The sequence below is a fragment of the Dipodomys merriami genome, unplaced genomic scaffold (genome assembly GCF_024711535.1).
Source record: "Dipodomys merriami isolate MVZ:Mamm:240054 unplaced genomic scaffold, mDipMer1.0.p SCAF_70, whole genome shotgun sequence".
NCBI lineage: Eukaryota > Metazoa > Chordata > Mammalia > Rodentia > Heteromyidae > Dipodomys > Dipodomys merriami.
This window is the reverse complement of record NW_027206291.1, coordinates 2,493,280-2,513,889: the sequence shown is the minus strand read 5'-3', so window position 1 is coordinate 2,513,889 and position 20,610 is coordinate 2,493,280. Positions and strand designations below refer to the sequence as shown.

The following is a 20,610-nucleotide window of genomic DNA, read 5'->3' as shown; positions in this document are numbered from 1 at the left end:
CCCGCCCCTCCTCACCCCTCCGCCTCACCCGGCCCTCCTCACCCCGCCTCACCCCTCCTCACCCCACCCCTCCTCACCCCGCCCTCCTCACCCCTCCTCACCCCGCCCTCCTCACCCCTCCTCACCCCGCCCTCCTCACCCCTCCTCACCCCACCCCTCCTCACCCCGCCCTCCTCACCCCGCCCTTCCTCACCCCTCCTCACCCCGCCCTCCTCACCCCTCCTCACCCCGCCCTCCTCACCCCGCCCTCCTCACCCCTCCTCACCCCTCCTCACCCCGCCCTCCTCACCCCTCCTCACCCCGCCCTCCTCACCCCGCCCTTCCTCACCCCGCCCTTCCTCACCCCGCCCTCCTCACCCCGCCCTTCCTCACCCCGCCCTCCTCACCCCTCCTCACCCCGCCCTCCTCACCCCTCCTCACCCCGCCCTCCTCACCCCGCCCTCCTCACCCCGCCCTCCTCACCCCGCCCTTCCTCACCCCGCCCTCCTCACCCCTCCTCACCCCGCCCTCCTCACCCCGCCCTCCTCACCCCTCCTCACCCCGCCCTCCTCACCCCGCCCTTCCTCACCCCGCCCTCCTCACCCCTCCTCACCCCGCCTCCTCACCCCCGGGCCCGCTCCACAGCGCGTCCAGCCGCAGGCGCAGCGCGCCGAAGCTCGGCCGCTCCTGCGGGCCGCGCGCCCAGCACAGCCGCATGAGCTCGTGGACCTGGGGACGGACACGCGCCTTGGCCGGGACGCCCGATGCCCGGCCGGGGCCCACCGCCACGAGGCGGAGCGGCCCGTCCCGCCCCTCCTGCCCTCCGCTACCGCACCCCAGGGCCTGGACACACTGCGCGTCCGGGGCGGGGCTCCCGGGGAAACTGAGGCAAGCCCGGCGGCATCGCTCACCTGGGAAGGGCAGGCAGGGGGCGCGGGCAGCCTGCGGCCCTCGGACAGCAGGTCCAGCAGGCGGCAGAGCGCCGGGGCGTCGCCCTCGCACCCCATCATGCGCAGGAACTCCTGGAGGAGGGACTGGCGTCGGGGAGGGCCGGGGAGAGGGCGGGGCTGGAGAGGGGCGGGGCCTGTGGGCGGGGCCTCAGGCGGGCGGGGGAGCGGGGCGGGGCCGATGGGAGGGGCGGGGCCTCAGGCGGGCGGGGGAGCGGAGCAGGGCCTGGGGCGGGGCCTGTGGGTGGGGCGGGGCCGGGGAGCGGAGCGGGGCCTCGGGCGGGGCGGGGCCGATGGGAGGGGCGGGGCCGGGAGAGGGCGGGGCCTCGGGCGGGCGGGGGAGCGGAGCAGGGCCTCAGGCGGGGCGGGGCCTGTGGGTGGGACGGGGCCGGGGAGCGGGGCGGGGCCTGTGGGTGGGGCGGGGCCGGGGAGCGGGGCGGGGCGGGGCCAGGGAGAGGGGCTGGGCGGGTGGGGCGGGGACAGGGCAGGGCCGGCGGGGCGGGGCGGGGCGCGCACGCGAGGGGTCCCTGCCTACTCACAGCTGAGGGGCTGCAGCTCTTGTCGCCGTAGGTGAACAGCTCGTACAGCAGGACCCCGAAGCTCCAGACATCGGACTGGCGTGAGAAGACGCTGTCCGCCAGGGACTCGGGCGCGTACCTGGGCCGGGCGCGGCCGAGGTCAGCACTGGGCTGTGTCCGGAGCGCAGCCGGGCTTCACCCTGAGCTGCCTCCGGGCCCAGCCTGAGCGGGGCGGGGAAGTGGGCTATGCCTGGCATGACAGGGGCAGGGCTGGAAGTGGGTGATGTGAAGGGGCGTGGCCACTTCCAAGAGGGCGTGGCTATAGTGGGGCGGGGCCAGACAACGGGGCTTGCGTTGTGGGTGTGGCTTCTCAGGTCTTGGAGGGGCAGAACCAGTGTGGGCGGGGCTACCCTCGCAGTGTGGGCGTAGCCAATGTTGTGTTGTGGGCGTGGCCGCGCTATGGGCCGGGCCTGAGCGGCAGGCTGTGAGGCAGTAGGGGAGGGTTGGGGTGGGGCTGGCAAGCAAAGGGAGCTCACTGGAGGAGGCGGGGTCAGCGCTGGTGGAAGGGCAGGATCGGAAGGGGGGGACGGGGCTGGGACAGGAAGAACGAGGAGCTGCGGAAGGGGCGGGGCTATGGCTGTGATGGGCGGTACTCTAAGCGGGCGCCCTATGGGTCCCTACCAGAAGATGGGGCTCTGGCCGGGCTCGCGGACCACGTAGTAGTCTTTGTCGAGCGGCAGCAGCTTGGCGAGGCCGAAGTCGGCGATCTTCACCTGCGCCTCGCTCTCCACCAGGATGTTGCGCGCCGCGAGGTCGCGGTGCACGCAGCGGCGGGAGCCCAGGTACTCCATGCCCTGGGGCGGGGCGTCGTGAGGATCCGCGGGGCCCGGGGCTCCTCGCCCCGCCTCCCCGCACCTCCCTCCGTCCTGTCCCCAGCGCCCGCACCTTGCAGATCTGAGAGGCATAGAGCAGGAGGCGCCCCGTGTCCAGGCGGGCGCGGTGGCGGCGCAGGAAGTCGCGCAGGCAGCCGCTGGGCAGGTACTCCATGACCAGACGCAGGCTTTGGCGGCCTGGGGATGGGGTGGGGTCAGTGCGCCCCCAAACCCGCTCGCTCCCTCACCCCCGGGGTCGCTCTCGGGTGGCGCTGTCACTACCGCGAGAACAGCAGCACACACGCTGCTGTCCACACCTGGACGCCCCCAGCCCGCGCAGCTCCTTCAGACCAAGATCAACTGGGGAAACTGAGGCTCTGGTGCGGGTCCCGGCCGGAGCCCCTCTGAGTCTAGACCGTGGAGCAGCACAGGCGGCAGGCGCGGGGCAGCCAGAGGTGCGCCTGGGAGGGGGCGGCCCTGGGCCCTGCGGCCTCCGGCTGCACCCACCTGGGCCGTAGCTGACGCCGCGGTACTTGACGATGTAGTCGCTGTGCATGGCTTTAAGAATCTGGATCTCGCGCTGGAAGTCCCTCTGCTGGTCCGGGCCGCTGTGCTGCAGCTGCTTCACAGCCACCAGGGCGCCGGTGTTGTCTCCCAGCGGGTCGTAGCGGCACAGCTCCACGCTGCCGAAGTTGCCCTGCGGCAGAGCGCGGCAGGTGGGCTCCTGGGAGCCCCGCCCACCCGCGCACACCACGCCCGCCAACCCACAACTCCCGCCCACTTCCAGGCCACACCCACTACCCCACAAAGTTCGGCCCATCTTCCCAGCTCTACCAATAGGCTCCTCTCATCGTGCAGCAGGCCCCGCCTGCTCCCCGGCCCGGGCGCCGTCCCCCCCTCACCTTGCCCAGCTGTGAGATGTATTTGAGGTGTCTCTCCTCGAAGATGGTGGGGTCCTGGCAGGCGTAGAGCCGGGCGCCGCTCCAGAGCCCATCTCGAGGCTCCAGGCCGCCGGCGGTGGGGTCTGTGAGCAGCTCGTAGTCTGGGGGCGGGACGGCAGAGTATCCTGAGGCAGGCCTGTGGGGCGGCCCCGCCCCAGCACCCTAAGTCGGCCTCCCTGAGGGGGTGCCGCCCCAGCGGCCCGCGGCATGGGGGTCGCGGAGAGCCGCTTGCGGGGAGCTGAGCCTGGCGGGGACAGCAGGCCACGCGTGCTGGACGGGGCCGGAGGGGGAGGCCGGCCGGCAGCCCCCGACTAGGAGGAGCTCCAACCCGGTCCACGTCTGCCGCCCCAGCTACTCAGGAGGCCGAGCGCGGAGGATCTCGGTTCAAAGCCGTGACCCTTATCTCCCATTAGCCACCCAAGAGCCCAAAGGACGCGGTGGCTCAAGGGGTAGAGTGCCAGCCTTGAGCTAAGGAGCTCGGGGTCAGCGCCCAGGCCCCGAGTGCAAGCCCTGGTGTGGACACACAAGACCAACAAACACTATATTCAGTGCAGGGCCCTGGGTACAGCGGCTGCCGCGGCCCACAGACCGGGCAGTCACGGCCGTCACCCTCCACGCGGGAGGCTCCGTCCTGCGGGGCCAAACTGCAAGCCCTGCCCCCTGCGCGCCCGGCCCACCGTGCGCGTCCCGCCCTCCCGGAGTGTCCCGCACTCCCTGCCCTGCCCCCTGCGCGCCCCCGCCCTCCCTGCCCCGCCCACCCTGCGCGCCCCGCCCTCCCTGCCCCGCCCCCATGCGCGCCCTGCCCCCTGCGCGCCCCGCCCTCCCGGAGTGCCCCGCCCTCCCTGCCCTGCCCACCCTGCGCGCCCCGCCCTCCCGGAGTGCCCCGCCCCCTGCGCCCCCCGCCCTCCCGGAGCGCCCCGCCCACCCTGCGCGCCCCGCCCTCCCGGAGTGCCCCGCCCCCTGCGCCCCTGCCCTCCCGGAGTGCCCCGCCCACCCTGCGCGCCCCGCCCTCCCGGAGTGCCCCGCCCACTACCCCGCCGGGGCCTCCCTGCGCGCCCCGCCCTCCCTGCCCTGCCCACCCTGCGCGCCCCGCCCTCCCGGAGTGCCCTGCCCACCCTGCGCGGCCCGCCCTCCCGGAGTGCCCCGCCCACCCTGCGCGCCCCGACCTCCGGGAGTGCCCCGCCCCCCGCCCTCCCGGAGTGCCCCGCCCACCCTGCGCGCCCCCGACCTCCCGGAGTGCCCCGCCCCCTGCGCCCCCCGCCCTCCCGGAGTGCCCCGCCCACCCTGCGCGCCCCGCCCTCCCGGAGTGCCCCGCCCCCTGCGCCCCCGCCCTCCCGGAGTGCCCCGCCCCCTGCGCCCCTGCCCTCCCGGAGTGCCCCGCCCACTACCCCCGGGGCCTCCCTGCGCGCACCGCCCTCCGGGCGTGCCCCGGCCTGGCACCGCCCTCCCTGCAGCCCCACTCCTGCCACGCCTCCTGCGCGCCCCGCCCACCCTGCCCTCCCCATCCGGGCCCCTCTGCACGCCCCGCCCACCATGCCCATCCTTCCGGCCCCCTGCGTGCCCAGCCCCCTCTGCCGCGCGGACCTGACGTGGTAAGGCTGTTTAGGTCCCGGATGACAGCCCGGAAGGAGGGCCGCCGGCCCGGCTCGTAAGCCATGCAGTCCTGGATCAGCGAGGCCAGCTCCGTCCACTTGGGCGGCGGCAGCTGCTGCCGCTGCTCGTAGAACCTGAGTTTCTGCGGGAGGAGGGCGGTGGGCCCGGTGCGCCCTGGGAACCCCCGCCCCGCCCCGGGAAGGCTCCGGGCCTGGCCTCTGACCTCGGCGGGCTCCAGCGCGCTGACAGGCATCGGGGCGCCACTGAACACCTCCCAGGCCGTGGCGCCGAAGCCCCACTTGTCGGCTTCCAGGCCCAGGGCCTGCGGCTCCGGGGGGCACTGCAGGCACTCGGGGGCCACCCAGGGGATCCTGTCGGTGAGCACTGAGGGGAGGGCCGGGCCGGGCGGCTCAGGCGCGTGCTCCTCGGGTCGGCCAGCACCCCCGCACCCCCGCACCCTCCCCCCCGCCCCTGACACGTACTTTCCAGGCTGAGCACTGTGGGGCTGACCCCGGGGTCGCTCAGCTTGATGAAAGGGGGGCTCCCGTCGGCCCCTTCCCGAGCCAGCAGCACCTTCCGCGCGGACACGTTGCCGTGAGGCAGCTCTTTGTCCTCCTGAGTGGGCAGGACACGGGGTGCAGGGAAGAAGGCTGCTGGCAAACTCGTACACATCCTTCAGAGCCCACGGGACAGTGCCGGGAGCTGCCTTCCGAACGGCCTGCTCTTCTCACGCGCTGCCTTTAGAGCAAAGTCCCGCAAGTCCCCGCACCCGGGGCCTCCTTGGCGCTGCCCTCCTGCCCCGCGCCGGCCTCATGCAGGCGGACGCCGGATGAACGCAACAGCCCGCTCCCCTCTCCAGCGGCGGCAGCTCACCAGGTAGCTGAGGGCGTAGGCCAGTTGTTTGATGACCTGCAGCTTCCAGCTGGCCGGCACCTGGTGGCCACGCTTGAGCAGGTACGTGTCCACGGCTCCCAGGGGGACGAATTCCTGCACCATAGTGCCTGGGGGGGGACCGAGCTGCGTTCCAGGTGCTGCGAACCCCCCCCAGCTCCCCTGATAAACAGCTGCTGATGGGAATCAACGAACTGGCTTTCAGAGAAGGTACGCATTCCCAAAAAGCTGCACAGTAAAGGGAGTCAGGAAACCGAGGGTCTGTGCAGCTTGAAAACATTCCAGGTTTGGACACCAAGGGGGACCCTGGAGCTGCCCCGCCCCAGTGGAGGGCTGGGAGGCCACGCGTGGGGTGGGGGTGAGGGCGAGCAGCGTTAAGCAACGTGGGTGACGCAGGATGTGGTGGCTGGGCGGGGCTTCCCAGGCTGGGCCTCGAGCTGCGCATTGTGGGCGGGGCCCCGGAAGGCGTTGAATTGAGGCGGGGCCTGAGGGCGGGGCCTCGGTGGGTTGTGTGATGTGAGTGGGCGGGGCTGGGGCCGGTGGGGGTATGGGCGGGGCCTCGGTGGGTTGTGGGTGGGTGGGCGGGGCTGGGGCCGGTGGGGGTATGGGCGGGGCCTCGGTGGGTTGTGTGATGTGAGTGGGCGGGGCTGGGGCCGGTGGGGGTATGGGCGGGGCCTCGGTGGGTTGTGTGATGTGAGTGGGCGGGGCTGGGGCCGGTGGGGGTATGGGCGGGGCCTCGGTGGGTTGTGGGTGGGTGGGCGGGGCTGGGGCCGGTGGGGGTATGGGCGGGGCCTCGGTGGGTTGTGTGATGTGAGTGGGCGGGGCTGGGGCCGGTGGGGGTATGGGCGGGGCCTCGGTGGCTTGCGTGGCGTGGTAGGCGGGGATTCGGGTAATGGGTGAAGGAGGGGCCTCGGTGGCGGCCTGGCTGGGTGGGCGGGGTCCCAGCGGGGGCGGGGCCTCACTGTCGCCAGCCATGCTCACGCCGTGCAGCAGCACCAGATGCGGGTAGGAGACCTGGCTCATCAGGCTGGCAGCTTCCAAGAAGGACTGCGGGGCCGGGAAAAGAAGGCACGATGACACCGATGGGTCCCAGCTCCGGGTTTGGGGAAAGAGCGGCCCTCAGCTCTCTCTGGAGTCCGGACTCACATCCGAGCGGCCGCCTCCCCCCGGGCTGGCCCCGGCTAACGTCTCCTCCACGCCTCCGGGTGACCGCCTTGGCCGGCCCCTCCCCGGCCAGCCGGCCTCACACTTCTTGATCACGCAGGCCCTGCTCTGCCGCAGGACCTTTGCACGGCCCGCACTCTTCCGGTGGCCCTGGTGCTGGGCGGCGACCGCGCCTCTGCCGGTCCTCTGCTCAGCTCCCCTCCCTCCCAGCGCCGCCCGCGGCCCTCACCTCCATGCAGTGCCTGTGCTTGGCGTCCATCACCTTCAGCAGCACCTCGGTCTCGCGGGCCTCCCCGTCCACGGCCTCGAGGCGGAGGCCCCGGTAGATCTTGGTGAAGGACCCGTGGCCCAGGTTCTCGTGCTGGCGGGGGGTTGGGCGGTCGTGAGCGGTGGGCGGGGCGAGGGAAGGGGGTCTCCCGAGGGGGAGCACGGGGGAGCCGTCCCGGGACGGCCGCTTACCCGCTGCAGGCTGTGGGCCGGGATGGTGTGGAAGGTCATGGGGCCCGGCTTGCGGGGGCCGCGGGGTGCGGCGCAGGCCGGCGGGGCCAGGCCATACCCGCCCCGCACCACCACCAGGTTGGACTTCTCTACAGAGGAGGGAGTAGGCGGGAGACCGATGTGGGCGCGGGAGCTGCGGGCCGCTCCTGTGGAGACCCGCAGGCCTGGCCCCGCCCCCGTGGGGACCCGCAGGCCCCGCCCCCGTGGGGACACGCAGGCCCCGCCCCCGTAGGGACCCACAGGCCCCGGCCCCGCCCCTGTATGGACCCGCAGGCCCCGCCCCCGTGGGGACCCGCAGGCCCCGCCCCCGTAGGGACCCACAGGCCCCGCCCCCGTGGGGACCCGCAGGCCCCGCCCCCGTGGGGACCCGCAGGCCCCGCCCCCGTGGGGACCCGCAGGCCCCGCCCCCGTAGGGACCCACAGGCCCCGGCCCCGCCCCTGTTGGGACCCACAGGCCCCGGCCCCGCCCCCGTAGGGACCCACAGGCCCCGCCCCCGTGGGGACCCGCAGGCCCCGCCCCCGTGGGGACCCACAGGCCCCGCCCCCGTAGGGACCCGCAGGCCCCGCCCCCGTAGGGACCCACAGGCCCCGGCCCCGTGGGGACCCGCAGGCCCCGCCCCCGTAGGGACCCGCAGGCCCCCCCCCGTGGGGCGTGGCGCCTCCCCCCAGGCGCTCTGTTCCGGCGGGGCGGGGCCTCACCTTTGGGTCTAGGAGTGCAGCACGCGGTGAGGCGCAGCGCGACCCCGTCTATCCGCAGCCCCCCGTCCCTGCACGCTGCCACCAAGTCTGGAAGGTTCTTGTGAGGCTGGCCCAGGCCGACCAGGGAGAAGGCGCCGGAGCGGTCCCGCCTGATCAGGCAGCCCTTGAACGCGGGGCCCAGTGGAGTCTGCAGAGCAGAGGAGTCCTGAGGGGGAGGGGCCTGGGGCGGGGTCCTGAAGGGGGAGGGGCTGGGGGAGGGGTCCTGAGGAGGGGCCTGGGGCGGGGTCCTGAAGGGGGAGGGGTTGGGGGAGGGGTCCTGAGGGGGAGGAGCCGGGGGCGGGGTCCTGAGGGGGAGGAGCCGGGGGCGGGGTCCTGAAGGGGGAGGGGCTGGGGGAAGGGTCCTGAGGGGGAGGGGCCTGGGGCGGGGTCCTGAAGGGGAGGGGCTGGGGGAGGAGTCCTGAGGGGGAGGGGCCTGGGGCGGGGTCCTGAGGGGGAGGAGCCGGGGGAGGGGTCCTGAGGGGGAGGGGCCTGGGGCGGGGTCCTGAGGGGGAGGAGCCGGGGGCGGGGTTCTGGGGGAGGGGTCCTGAGGGGAGGAGCCGGGGGCGGGGTCCTGGAGGGAGGGGCTTGAAGGAGGGGCCCGGGGTGGGGAGGGGCTTGGGGCGGGGTCCTGAGGGGGAGGGCCCTTCCGCCCCTCCCCCGGACCCACGGGCTGTGCTGGGAACTGCGCTTCCCTCCCCCCTCCCCCCCCCTCCGGCGCGGGCGGCCCCGCCCCAGCCCGCAGCCCCGCGCCGCCAGCCGACCTGCACGCAGACCGTGAGCAGGACGCTGTGGAAGTCCTGGGGGCTGCGGCGGAGGACGAAGGAGCCGGGCAGGGCCCCCGCAGCCTTGAGTTTGTGGATGGCGAAGTCCAGCCTGCGGGACGGAAGGGCGGGGACGGAGCTGTCGTGCGGGTGGGGCCGGCCGCGGGGCCTCCCGGGTCTCGCTCCGCACCCGCCCGGCGCTCACGTGATGGGCCCGCAGCAGCCCCACGCCGCCTCCTCCAGCAGCCGCGGCGGCGCCGCCTCCTTGCAGAAGAAGTGGTGCGGGTCGCAGGTGAGGCGGAAGTAGCCGTCCACCAGGGCCACGAAGGACAGCGCCTCGGGCAGCCCCGGGAACTCGGCCTCCTGCGGGCGGTCAGGGCCGCGGTCAGGGCCCGGCCCGCACCCCCGCGCCCGTCCCGGGGCTGGCCCGCGACCCACCAGCATCTGCTTGTCCGTCCTGGTGAGGGTCACCAGGCGGTGCTCGCCCGCCCCGGGCGCCTGCTTCACGCTGATGTCCACCACCTCCGGAAAGTCACAGAAGGGCTGGAAGTCCTGGGACGGGAGGGGCAGGGCCGGCGCTGGCGTCCCCCGCTCAGCGCCCTGCGGTTGCGCACCCGGCCACCCCGCGCTTCATCCCTCCCGGCCCCGCCCACACCCTCCCCTCCTCACCAGGCCCCGCCCACGCCGCCCGCGTCCTCACCAGGCCCCGCCCACACCCTCCCCTCCTCACCAGGCCCCGCCCACGCCGCTCCTGCCCTCACCAGGCCCCGCCCACACCCCCGTCCTCACCAGGCCCCACCCACTCTCCCACCCTCACCAGACCCCGCCCACGCCACTCCCGTCCTCGCCAGGCCCCACCCACACCCTCCCGTCCTCACCAGGCCGCGCCCACGCCGCTCCTGCCCTCACCAGGCCCCGCCCACACCCCCGTCCTCACCAGGCCCCGCCCACTCTCCCACCCTCACCAGACCCCGCCCACTCTCCCACCCTCACCAGACCCCGCCCACGCCACTCCCGTCCTCGTCAGGCCCCACCCACACCCTCCCGTCCTCACCAGGCCGCGCCCACACCCCCGTCCTCACCAGGCCCCGCCCACTCTCCCACCCTCACCAGACCCCGCCCACACCACTCCCGTCCTCACCAGACACCGCCCCAGTTCTCTTCAGGCCCTGTCCAGCCTGGGGGGCTCCCGCCCAGCCCCTGGAGGTCCTGCCACTCATCGCCCGGAGACCGTCACCTTCCCTGTTCTGCCTTCTTCCTGGACCTCCTGAGCCCTGGCCCCTCACGATCACACCCAAGAAGGACCCATCACCGCCCAACAATCCACGGTGCTGCCCAACCCACTTTCGTTCCCACCCCCTTGCTCCGCCCCGCCATCATTCGGCTTCCTCTGAGCCCCGCCCACTTTTGTTATGAGCGTTGGCCCAGCCCATTCACCACCCAGCTTTCTCCCGTCCTGCCCCTCTAGGGCCACGCCCCATCTGCGGGTCCCAAACCTGTGGGCCCGTGTCTTCTTACTGGACACCCCTAGTCTGTGGAGCCCCGCCCACCATCCAGTGCCCCCGCCCCTTTCGGGGTAAATCCTATTTTGTTCCTGCTCCTCAGCTTTCCGCAGCCCAGCTCTCAACCTGAAGGACCCATCACTGCTTTCTTCCAATCATACGCCCCCTATAAGGTCCCGCCCCTACATCGCCCTGCCCAATCGCTCGCTCCATTCCTTGCCGCTCCTCCACGCCCACTCAACCAGTTGCGCTCATTGGAGCCCCACGGGTCTTGGCGCCGCCCTCTTCCTGCGGCCCCGCCCCTCGCACCTCAGCCTCTCCCGCGCTCCAGGCGATGCCGCTGCCGCCGGCCACGCGCAGCAGCCCCGGCGCGCCCTGGTCCCCCGCGGGCCCCGGGAGCCCCACGCGGAAGGTCTCGGCGTGCCGGGACGGGTCCAGCCGCTCCAGGTCCATGACGTACTTGGCCAGGAGCGAGTGTCGGTCGGCCTGGCTGGCGGCCACGCGGCGCAGCGCGCGGCGCACAGTCCTGCGGATGCGCTTGCGGGTGACGAAGCTGAGGCCCTGGATGAGGCCGCGCAGGCCGGGCGGCAGGCAGGCCTTGTAGCTGCGGGAGATGAGGGCGGACCGACGGGGGGGGGGCGCTGGGCGTGGGGCAGCGCGGGCCCCGCGTCCCGCCCTCGGTCCCGCACCCCGCGTCCCCCCGCGCCCCTCCCGGGCCCCGCCGCTCACCTCACCGTCCTCAGCAGCTCCCGGGGCCGCTGCGCCCGCTCGCGGCACAGCCGGGCCAGGTCCAGCACCGCCAGGCTGAGGCACTCCCCCTGGTCCCGGAGGCCCAGGCCGACGGCCAGGCGCCCGGCCACCAGGTCCCCGCGGTGCTGCGGACGAACGGGACGCAGGCTCGCCGGCCGCCCGCCCGCCGCCCCGGGCCCGCCCCGACCCCTCCACCCGCCGAGCCGCACCTGGGCGAAGAGGTGTTCCAGGACCCGCAAGTCGAAGACGGCGCCAGCCAGGTCCTTGCGCAGCCCAAACCGGTGGCATTTCTCCAGCCCGAACCAGTTGGGGAAATGGAAGCTGCCGGGGAAGGGGAGGAGTGCGGGGTCAAGAACCCCTGGCCCCAGCAGGAACTGGGGTACAGGGCGGGCAGCAGGCCCAGCCGAGCCGGTACTGTGTGTGCCGTGTGGCCTTGGGCAAGTGACCGACCCTCTCTGGACTCAAGGACCTTATCTGTGAAGCGGGCACTGGCAGTGCCCTGCAGAGAGAGGCTAGGAGGCCGTTCGAGCCCTGGGGACTCAGGGTGCTTCCTACCGCAGCCTGTAGACCAAGACTTGGGTGCCTGTGTCCTCCACGGAGAAGATGTGGCTTGGGGGGAACCAGTAGGAGAGGTCCTCAGTGGCCAGAGCGAAGAGTGGGTGATACACGGGCAGGATGCCTGTGGACGTGGGCCCGTCAGCCCCCTCCTCGGGTGCCCCATCCGCCCCTCAGCTGGGCTGCAGTGTCACCGTCCTCCCTCACCAGACTTGTACTCATCCCTCAAAGCCTTCCCCCTCCCCCCCATTCTGATGCTGACTTCAGTAGGTAACTACCTGCTCTCCATCTCGGCCCCACACAGCCTTGCCCTTCCCTCCGGCCCGTCCCTCCAGGAACCCACTCACCGCTGGCCTTGGCAGCCTGCACACACAACTCCTCTGCAGATAGCTCCCCAAAGGAGAAGGAGAGGCGCTGAGGAGGCCCAGGGCCCAGAGCTGGGAGCAGCACATCTAAGGCCCCGGCCTCTGAGGAGGACAGGCTGCAGGAGCGCTGGGAGATGAGGGGGGTCTCCTCGCTCAGGGGCGCCATGAGGACAAGCCACCTGCGACACAGAGACATCTGTACTTGTCTGCACCCAGGGCAGACATCTCCAATCAACCAGCAGCCTCTTGTCTCCCCCAGCAGGCCCAGCCCGTGACCCAACAGACAGGAGCAGCGGATCGCAGAGGTACAGCGGATCGTAGAGGTGCAGCAAGCTGGGGGTGCTGGCTTGTTTCTTGGGCCCCAGGAAGGTGTTCTCAGGGAGCCTCCAGCTCATCCGAGGCTGTGGTAAATGCTTCTGTCAGGACTGGGGTCCTGATGACAGGCAGTAGGGGGCCCTCCCCACCCTTCATTCTGTTCTCATCCCAAAACAAAACACCTACTCCAGAGTGGGGACTCTGTTCCTACAGGGCTGGGCAAGGGCCCCAGGCTCTGGGTTCGAGTCCCAGCCCCACTCTGAGGCCTGCAAGGTCCAGGTCAGAGCTTTCCTGGCTGTGTGGTACCCGGCCCCAAAGCAGGTACTAGGGCTATTCCTAACCTGCAAGGCTGGGGCCCCCTGCCTAGAGGGGGGTTGTGGGGAAGCGGGGTCCCAGAGGGGCAGGGTGAGCCTGGGACAGCCTGAACCGAGCTCGCTGGGGCCCACCTGGACCCCAGGGCCAAGCTCCCGCGCTCCCTGACCTTTTCTTGCTGGTGCCTTCCCTTATCTGGCAGGCCTGGGGTTGGGACTTAAGGCCTCGTTCTTGCTTGTCTGTGCCCCACCACTTCAGCCCTGCCCCCTTTTGCTTCTGCATTACTCTAACAGGAGCTTACACGTTTGCCCACAGGCCTCAAACCCTCCTGCCTACCATCCCCAGAGCTGGGATTCCAGGTGTGCCCAACCACACTCAACCAAAAACCAGACACCCTTCAGAGAAATGGATGCTTGGTGTTAATGCATTTAGAGCAACTTGTAAGCACTTTGTTGAATGTAAAAAAGGAAAGAAATAGGAAGGGCAATGGAGCCTAAAACATGTCTGTTTCTAAAACCCCCAAAGAGCTGGGCACAGGTGGCTCATGCCTATTGTCCTAGCTACTCAGGAGGCTGAGATCTGAGGATCGCAGTTCAAAGGCAGCCCAGGCAGGAAAGGCCATGAGACTCTTTTTTTTTTTTTTTTGGTCCAGTCGTGGGGCCTGAACTCTGGACTGGGCACTGTCCCTCAGCTCTTCAGCTCAAGGCTAGCGCTCTACCACTTGGGCCACAGCGCCACTTCCGGCTTTTTTCATTTTGCTCATGTGGTACTGAGGAATCGAACCCAGGGCCTCATGCATACAGGGCAAGCACTCTACCACTGAGCCACCTTCCCAGCCCCCCATGAGACTCTTATCACCAGTGAACCACCAAAAAAACTGGAAGTGGCGCTGTGGCTGAAGTGGTAGAGCACTCCCCTTGAGCTGAAGAGCGGAGGGACAGTGCCCAGGCCCAGAGTTTAAGCCCCACAACAACAAAAAAGTAGATATAAAATCACACACACACGCACACACATGTATGCACACACAGCCCAATGTGGCTGGAGAGCTTCTCTGCGCCCCTCCCTCGGTGGGCACAGCAGCTGGGTTGGGAACGGGGGTACCGGATCTGCGGCACCCCATGGGACCCGGGTTCCTCCCACGTGGTCAGGCCTCCTCCGGGTGGGCCTTGGAGGCCTTGTGGCCGTGGCTCTTGCAGGACCCCTGGCCAACCCCGTGGCTAGTCCCACCGGCCAGCCTCGCCTGGCCCCAGCCCAGTCCTGCTCTTACCTGGCGGGTGGGTGCAGTGATGGGGGGCAGGAAGACCAGGCGGCGGCTGTGGGAAGTCCCTGGCTCTTCCTGTGCGGCCCAGGCTTCCTGAGCTGCTGTCAGCCCGGAAGTCACAGGCAGGCATGCCCGGGAGGGGCTGAGCCTTCTGGGGCCTCTGTGGGGGCCTCCAGCCCGGCTGCGGGCGACCCTGCGCGACCCCGCACCGGCTGGGACAGCACTCTGGGCCTCAGTGTGCCCACATGCGGACAGCATGGTGTGAATTTAGCTGTGCCCAAGCGAAGTTCAAGGTCCCTTTGAGAAGTTTTCCTAGCCTGGGAAGCAGGTCTGGCCTGCTGTGATCAGGGGAAACCGAGGCCCAGCCAGGGGGACAGCAGAGAAAGGCCAGGCAAGGAGAGGGCGGACCTGCAGCAGGACCAGCGGCTGGTGGGGCACAGTGGAGACAAAGGCTGGGGTGGGAGAGCAGGCTGTGGGGGGGGGAGGCAGGGCTCCCTGGGGAGGGGGTGCACCCCAGGAATCAGGGCCCTGCAGGGTTGGCGGGTCTCTGTGGCTGAACTGCTGCCCCTGTCCCTGGATGCATGGGGGCCGGTGGGGTGCAGGCCGGGGGTCAAGGCCTAGGCCACCATGCATGAGGACCAGCTTGGGGAAGGGCTTCCCAGAGGAGGTGGCCTTGGGACTGCAACCCAAGGACAAATGAGGATCAGGGCTGGAGCGGAGGCCAGGCCGGGGGGCGGGGAGCTGGAAGATGGGGCTGACCCCCGGGAGAGGGGTGTCAGGGACGCGTTGAGTCTCTTGACTCAAGAGGCCCAGCAGGGTCCACGCAGATGTCCTGGGTTGGGGCTTTGTGCGGGGAGAGCCTGTGGGTGCTCATTGTTGGGCCAAGGCTGTGGCCACAGCCAGCTGGGGGGGGGGGGAGGGCCGGTCCCTGGAGGCAGCTGGAAACAGATGGAAGTGGCTTTCTGTGTCCCAGCCCTGTTGCCACCCCCAGACTCATCTTTCAGCCCAGGGGGCCTGCTCAGACCGGCTTGAGCGACTCCTGCACTCTCCCTCAGGGCGGCGGGCTGAGGTGACCCATGAAGTGAGACAGGAAATAATTACCAATCCCACAGCTGGGCCCCCGCACTTCCTGCTGCCACCCAGGGCCCAGGCTCCGCCCACAGGGGGGCCTGGCCAGGCCACAAGATGGCGGAGAGGAAAGCTCCCGCACCCACCCTTGGCTGTGGGTTCCAACGGCCTCCAGGGCCCCGAGAGGGACAGGACTGGCTACCCAAGTCCGTGACAAGGGACTGAGGCCGATGCAGTGGCACTGCCCACTGAGCGAAAGGTGGAAAGCTCACAGAATACGCAGTGTTGAGGGAAACACTTGGTAACCTCGACGTAGGCTAAGATTTTCTAGAACTGAGGTTTCTTAGTCTTAAGAAAACAAATTATGAAAATGAAAATACTGGGCTCAGGGCCAGCAGCCGCGCATGCCTGCAATCCTAGCTGCTCAGGAGGCTGAGATTTGAGGATTGAGGTTCAAAGCCAGCCCGGGCAGAAACGACTATGAGATTCTTGTCTCCAGTGACACAGCAAAAAGCCGGAAGTCAAGCTACGACTCACGTGGTAGAGAACCCCCCCCAGCACAAAAGCTCAGGCCAGCGTCCAGGTCCTGAGTTCAAACGTCAGGACTGGCACTCACATACAAAAGGCAAACAACTCAGTGAGAAGACAGACAAAGGATTCACATAGACCTATCACGGAAGGGCACCCAGGAGTGGCCCCTGGCATGGGAAGGAGGGTGCCCTGTCCTTGCTAAGGTGGGGCTGGCCCACATCTGCCGCCCCTCCTGTGGCAAACCTCTCTTCGCAGACGGGGACCCAAGCTTCCTCAGCCACGGGAGCCCTGCCAGCTGTCTGGGGAAGGCAAGTGAGCCTGTTGGAAAGGTCTGGGTTAGTAGAGGCAGAGGCAGGCGGGGCCTGGTGGCTTTGGCCTTGCCGGCTGGGAGGGCCTGCCCGCCCTGCATGCCGCGGGTGATGTGTGCCTGGAGGCTGCTGGGCAGGTGCAGCCCAGCCCGGAACCACAGGGAAGCCAGAGTTCAGGGAGCCAGCGGCAGCCCAGGGGGTGGCGTGGGGGGAGCAGACGGGACACAGGCTGGCCGCCAAGGTCAAGCTGGGATCGCCAGGGCCTGGTGGAAATCCGGGCAGCGGCCAGACCCAGCCTGCAGGGCCGGTTCCCCAGGACAGGGAGCAGCTGCTGCAGGAGGAAGCTGTGCCCAGTGAATGCTCACCCACACAGGGCCCCACTGGCCGCAACGGGGTCTCCACCCTCCCCAGCTGCAGGCCCCACTCAAGGCCCAGCCTACTTCATGTCTTCATGTCTGCCTGTCCCCCGCCTCCTGCCCCTGTCCATGCAGTCCCAGGGCACCCCGCTTCCTTCCCCCTGTCCCCTCCTAGCCCTGTCAGGATCAACTTACACTCTCCACTCTGCTCTGCATTTTTCAGAATCTCTTCCCATCCACTCAGCTACCGGGTGGGGGAAACTGAGGCACAGAGCTTTGAGCTCAGGCATGGGGAGCAAGCTGGAGCCGAGCCTGCCCCCACATTGCCTGTGGGGAAACAGGCCAAAGAAAACTTGGTTGGGTGTCAAGCCCTGGGGACCGAGGCCCAGGCTGCTCTTCTGGGTGGAAGACAAAGGAAAGTGCTTCCTCACCCCTAGCAGGCACCATTGGACACAACCACCCACAGCCTGGCCCCCCAGGGCCCAGGCCCACGGACACCAGGAAGCCAGCTCCGTGGGAAAGTGCTGGCCTCACACGCAGGAAGCCCTGGCTTCGAGTCCTCAATACCACAGACATAGAAGTCAGAAGTGGCGCTGTGGCTCCAGTGGTAGAGCACTCGCCTTGGGCTGAAGAGCTGAGGGCCAGCGTCCAGGCCCAGAGTTCAAGCCCTACCACCAACAAAAATAACTAAAATAAATTGAGACTTCAGAGGTCTATCAACAGCTTATGCCGATAATCCCAAATCCCAGCTACTCCCGAGGCTGCAGTTCAAAGCCAACTGGGGCAGGAAACGCCGTGAGACTGGCCTCCAATAAACCAGCAGAAACCTGGCAGTGGAGCCGCTGCTCAAGTGGTAGAGTGCCCACTTTGCGTGAAAGAGCTCAGGGCAGCGGCCAGGCCCGGCATTCAGGCAGGGACCGGCACATACACACCGACCCATCGAAGTTCAGAGGACTGGTGAGAGGCCCAGCTGGTCGGTGACGTCGGGGAAGCGGAGGCAAGGTCGGCGTGCAGCCGGGCGGCCCTGACCCGGGCCTCTGGCCTCCGCCTCCCCAGCAGAGTGCAAGCCAATCCAGCCATTATAACATTTATTTATTTATGTGTTTACTTATTGTCGGTCGTGGGGCTTGAACCCTGGGCCTGGGCCGTCCCTCAGCTCTTCAGCTCAAGGCTGGCTCCACCGCTAGAGCCACAGCGCCACCTCCGGCTTTCTGGTGGTTTCTTGCGGTTAAGAGTCTCACGGGGACTTTTCTTCTTTACTTGCCCGGGCTGGCTTCGAACCGCCATCGTCAGCCGCCTGAGTAGCTGGGATGACAGACGCGAGCCACCAGCGCCGGGCTCTGCGGCTCATTATTTCAAGATTACCAATTATCACCACCCCCCAGGCTGGATCCGGCCGCGCATGCTCCGTCAGCTGAAAGGGTGTCAATCATCGCCGGCCCCGCCCCCAAGCTCCCTGGGGACCGGAAGCTGGCGGGAGGGCTCGGCTCTGGGCTGCATCCAACCGTGAGTGCGGCCCAGCGTCTGCCCGCCGGGATCCATCGGTGTCCCGGCGAGGAACATTCTCGGCTCGATTTGCAGACAGGAGCCGTAGTGTGCGGCTGGAGGCCCCTGTGCGCACTCCCACAGCCAGCAGCTTCATCACGAGCGCGTGGCGAGAAGACAACAAGACACAAGCGAGTGCCGGGCGCCGGTGGCTCCCGCCTGTCATCCCAGCCACTCAGGAGGCTGAGATCTGAGGATCGCGGTTAAAACCAGCCCGAGCAGGAAAATCCATGAAACTCCGATCTCCAATAAACCACCAGAAGACCGGAAGTGGCGCTGTGGCTCAAGTGTCTAGAGCACTCACCTTGAGCTGAAGAGCTGGGACAGCGCCCAGGCCCAGAGTTCAAGCCTCACAACCGACAAAAGAAATAAGACAGTCGAGTACGGCAGCCACCCAGCGTCTGGTGCCTTAAACATCTCGGGGAGGCTCTCGGGGGATTGGCACATAAGCGGGGCGACTACAACCCCCGACGTGCCTCGCGCCTGGCGCCCTTCCATGGCCCAGGAGGAACTAGTGCGTTCTCCGAATTGCCTCTTGGGAGATGTAGTTTCGCTGCGAAGGGCGGCGCTGTGAGAGTGGGCGGACCCGGAACCAATAAAGAAAAAGTCTCTTTGAATGCTGATCTAGAAAGCCAATGGGCGAGCGGGAGGGGAGGGCGGGACTTCCGCCCGCGAGCTGCTGGTGAACGGCTGCGCGGAAGAGGCCACTTCCTTTTGTGGGTGGCCGCGAGCGCGGAGAGGACGCCATGAAGGCCTCGGGCACGGTGAGCCGGGCGCGGCGCGGCTGGGGGCGTTGGGGAGGGGGCCGGGCGGGGGGCGGCCTGGCGCCGGCCGGCGGCGCGAGCTCCGCTCGCGGCCTTCGCTCGGGAGCCGCTCCGCCTCGGCGCGGCCAACATGGCGGCCGCCGCGTGGAGCGGCGGCGCCGGACGTGCACCGAGCCTCGGCCTCGCGGGAGGCCGACGCCGGGAGGGGCCGCCACCGCAGCCCGGGCCCGGCCCGCCTGCCTCCGTGGGAACGGTGCCAGGCTCCCTGGCCCTCCCAAGCTCACGGCGCCACTGCCGGGCTCGGGCGGACTCGGGATGGGGCTGAGTGCCCTCCCCAAGACCCCCGGCTCCACTCGGGAACCTTCCAGAGGAATGCGGGTGGCCAGCCCACCTAGTCTCCCCCCCCCACCGTGGGCGGTCGGGGCAAAGCGCGCGGGCCCCTGCGAAGCCTGCATGCTGCCCTGTCCGGTGCCTGATCGGGTGGGTGCACCGGTTCCGGCTCGACATGGAGTCTCTCCTTTCAGCTACGGGAGTACAAGGTGGTGGGCCGCTGCCTGCCCACCCCCAAGTGCCACACGCCACCCTTGTACAGGATGCGCATTTTCGCCCCCAACCACGTGGTGGCCAAGTCCCGTTTCTGGTACTTCGTGTCACAGCTCAAGAAGATGAAAAAGTCCTCTGGGGAGATCGTGTACTGCGGTCAGGTACGGGCATACAAGGTTGGGAAGAGGCTCTGCACTGCCTGCCTCTCCTCACCCCTCTCACTCTCTCCCCTCCGCCACAGGTGTTCGAGAAGACGCCACTGCGCGTGAAGAACTTTGGTATCTGGCTGCGCTATGATTCCCGCAGCGGCACACACAACATGTACCGGGAGTACCGAGACCTGACCACTGCGGGCGCCGTCACCCAGTGCTGTGAGTCCCCAGTCCACCCCGCACCCTCCCGCAAGGCTTTGGGGAATTCAACGCTCCCCCTCCTCGCACCCAAACCCAAGAACTGCTGCTTGTGGTAGCCGCAGTTTAAACCGAGGTGCGCACAGCAAGTGGGCCTCGTCGCCTTTGGGGGCTGTGCTGTGCCCCTCGGAGTGAATGTTGAGGCCCTACACCCCACGACCAGGCCGGTTGGGCACAGCCCACAGGGCTGCTGGGCCTGACGCCCCCTTCCCACAGACCGCGACATGGGTGCCCGGCACCGCGCCCGTGCACACTCCATCCAGATCATGAAGGTGGAGGAGATCGCAGCCAGCAAGTGTCGCCGGCCTGCCGTGAAGCAGTTCCACGTGAGTGCCTGGGGTGGGGGACTGACGCAGGCGTCCCACGGGGGCCGTCACAGCTGGCTGAGCCAGGGGACAGAGGCCAGGCCCCTCACCCGCTCTCCTCCTCCCAGGACTCCAAGATCAAGTTTCCACTGCCCCACCGAGTCCTGCGGCGCCAGCACAAGCCTCGCTTCACCACCAAGAGGCCCAACACCTTCTTCTAGGCCGGCGCTGTCCAATAAACTTTCAGAACCTGCCTCCGCCTCTGCTGTTTTTCTACCCCCTACAGCTGGGGGGGGGGGCTGAGAAGGCCTCCTTCCAGAACCCTGGCTCACATAAACAGGCTGTCTTGCTCTCCACAAACCACCACTACCACTCCCTACTGTTCCCAAGCCTGGTCTCCAGGGAACTGCAGTGCCCCTGGGAATTCCAGGCATGAAGCTAATCCTGCCCCACGCCAGGGGTCCAGCCAGGCTGATTGCCTTCTGACCCCAGGTGTTCTCCGGCCTAACGCTGAGGCTAGCTTTTCTTTGTGAACGTTTCTTTGCTGGGTCAAAGGTCCTTTTCCTGTCCCTTCTGTGGACTGGTGGGCACTGCTGCTGGCCTTAGGGCTCTGTGACCAGTCTGGTTTCTGGTAAGCGGGCCGGTGTGGCCTTCCTTAGGGAAGCTTCCTGGTTTCACCATCCTGGCGAGAGCTCCCACCTTCAGTGCTGGCCTCAGGTCCTGGCATTGGTTCTGCCATTGCCAGGAACTGGCTGGTGCGGGAGTTGTGGCAGTGGTGAGGGAAGCTGGCTAACTCCGAGACCCAGGGTTAGAGCCCC

At 69.0% G+C, this 20,610-nt stretch overlaps 2 protein-coding genes and 1 non-coding gene across 3 annotated transcripts; 2 read left to right on the top strand and 1 right to left on the bottom strand.

The window, feature by feature from the left end:
- Window positions 1–588: 588 nt before the first annotated feature.
- On the bottom strand, window positions 589–18,426 carry Jak3 (Janus kinase 3). Its single transcript, XM_070008058.1, has 24 exons — window positions 18,075–18,426; window positions 12,057–12,253; window positions 11,710–11,833; window positions 11,364–11,475; window positions 11,134–11,279; window positions 10,714–11,008; window positions 9,341–9,454; window positions 9,108–9,265; window positions 8,903–9,014; window positions 8,103–8,289; window positions 7,365–7,492; window positions 7,135–7,266; window positions 6,704–6,788; window positions 5,724–5,851; window positions 5,333–5,465; window positions 5,074–5,234; window positions 4,842–4,992; window positions 3,219–3,358; window positions 2,824–3,013; window positions 2,390–2,514; window positions 2,126–2,298; window positions 1,466–1,583; window positions 891–1,001; window positions 589–708 (listed from the first exon to the last, which is right to left on the bottom strand). The coding sequence occupies exons 1-24, from the start codon at window positions 18,266–18,268 to the stop codon at window positions 589–591; spliced, it is 3,534 nt and encodes a 1,177-aa protein (XP_069864159.1). The 5' UTR covers window positions 18,269–18,426.
- Rpl18a (ribosomal protein L18a) lies at window positions 18,426–20,045 on the top strand. Its single transcript, XM_070008458.1, has 5 exons — window positions 18,426–18,534; window positions 19,059–19,238; window positions 19,319–19,448; window positions 19,704–19,813; window positions 19,921–20,045. The coding sequence occupies exons 1-5, from the start codon at window positions 18,517–18,519 to the stop codon at window positions 20,011–20,013; spliced, it is 531 nt and encodes a 176-aa protein (XP_069864559.1). The 5' UTR covers window positions 18,426–18,516; the 3' UTR covers window positions 20,014–20,045.
- LOC138817880 (small nucleolar RNA SNORA68) lies at window positions 19,511–19,641 on the top strand. The gene has a single exon (XR_011368930.1). It is a non-coding gene; the product is annotated as a small nucleolar RNA SNORA68 (small nucleolar RNA).
- Window positions 20,046–20,610: the final 565 nt, after the last annotated feature.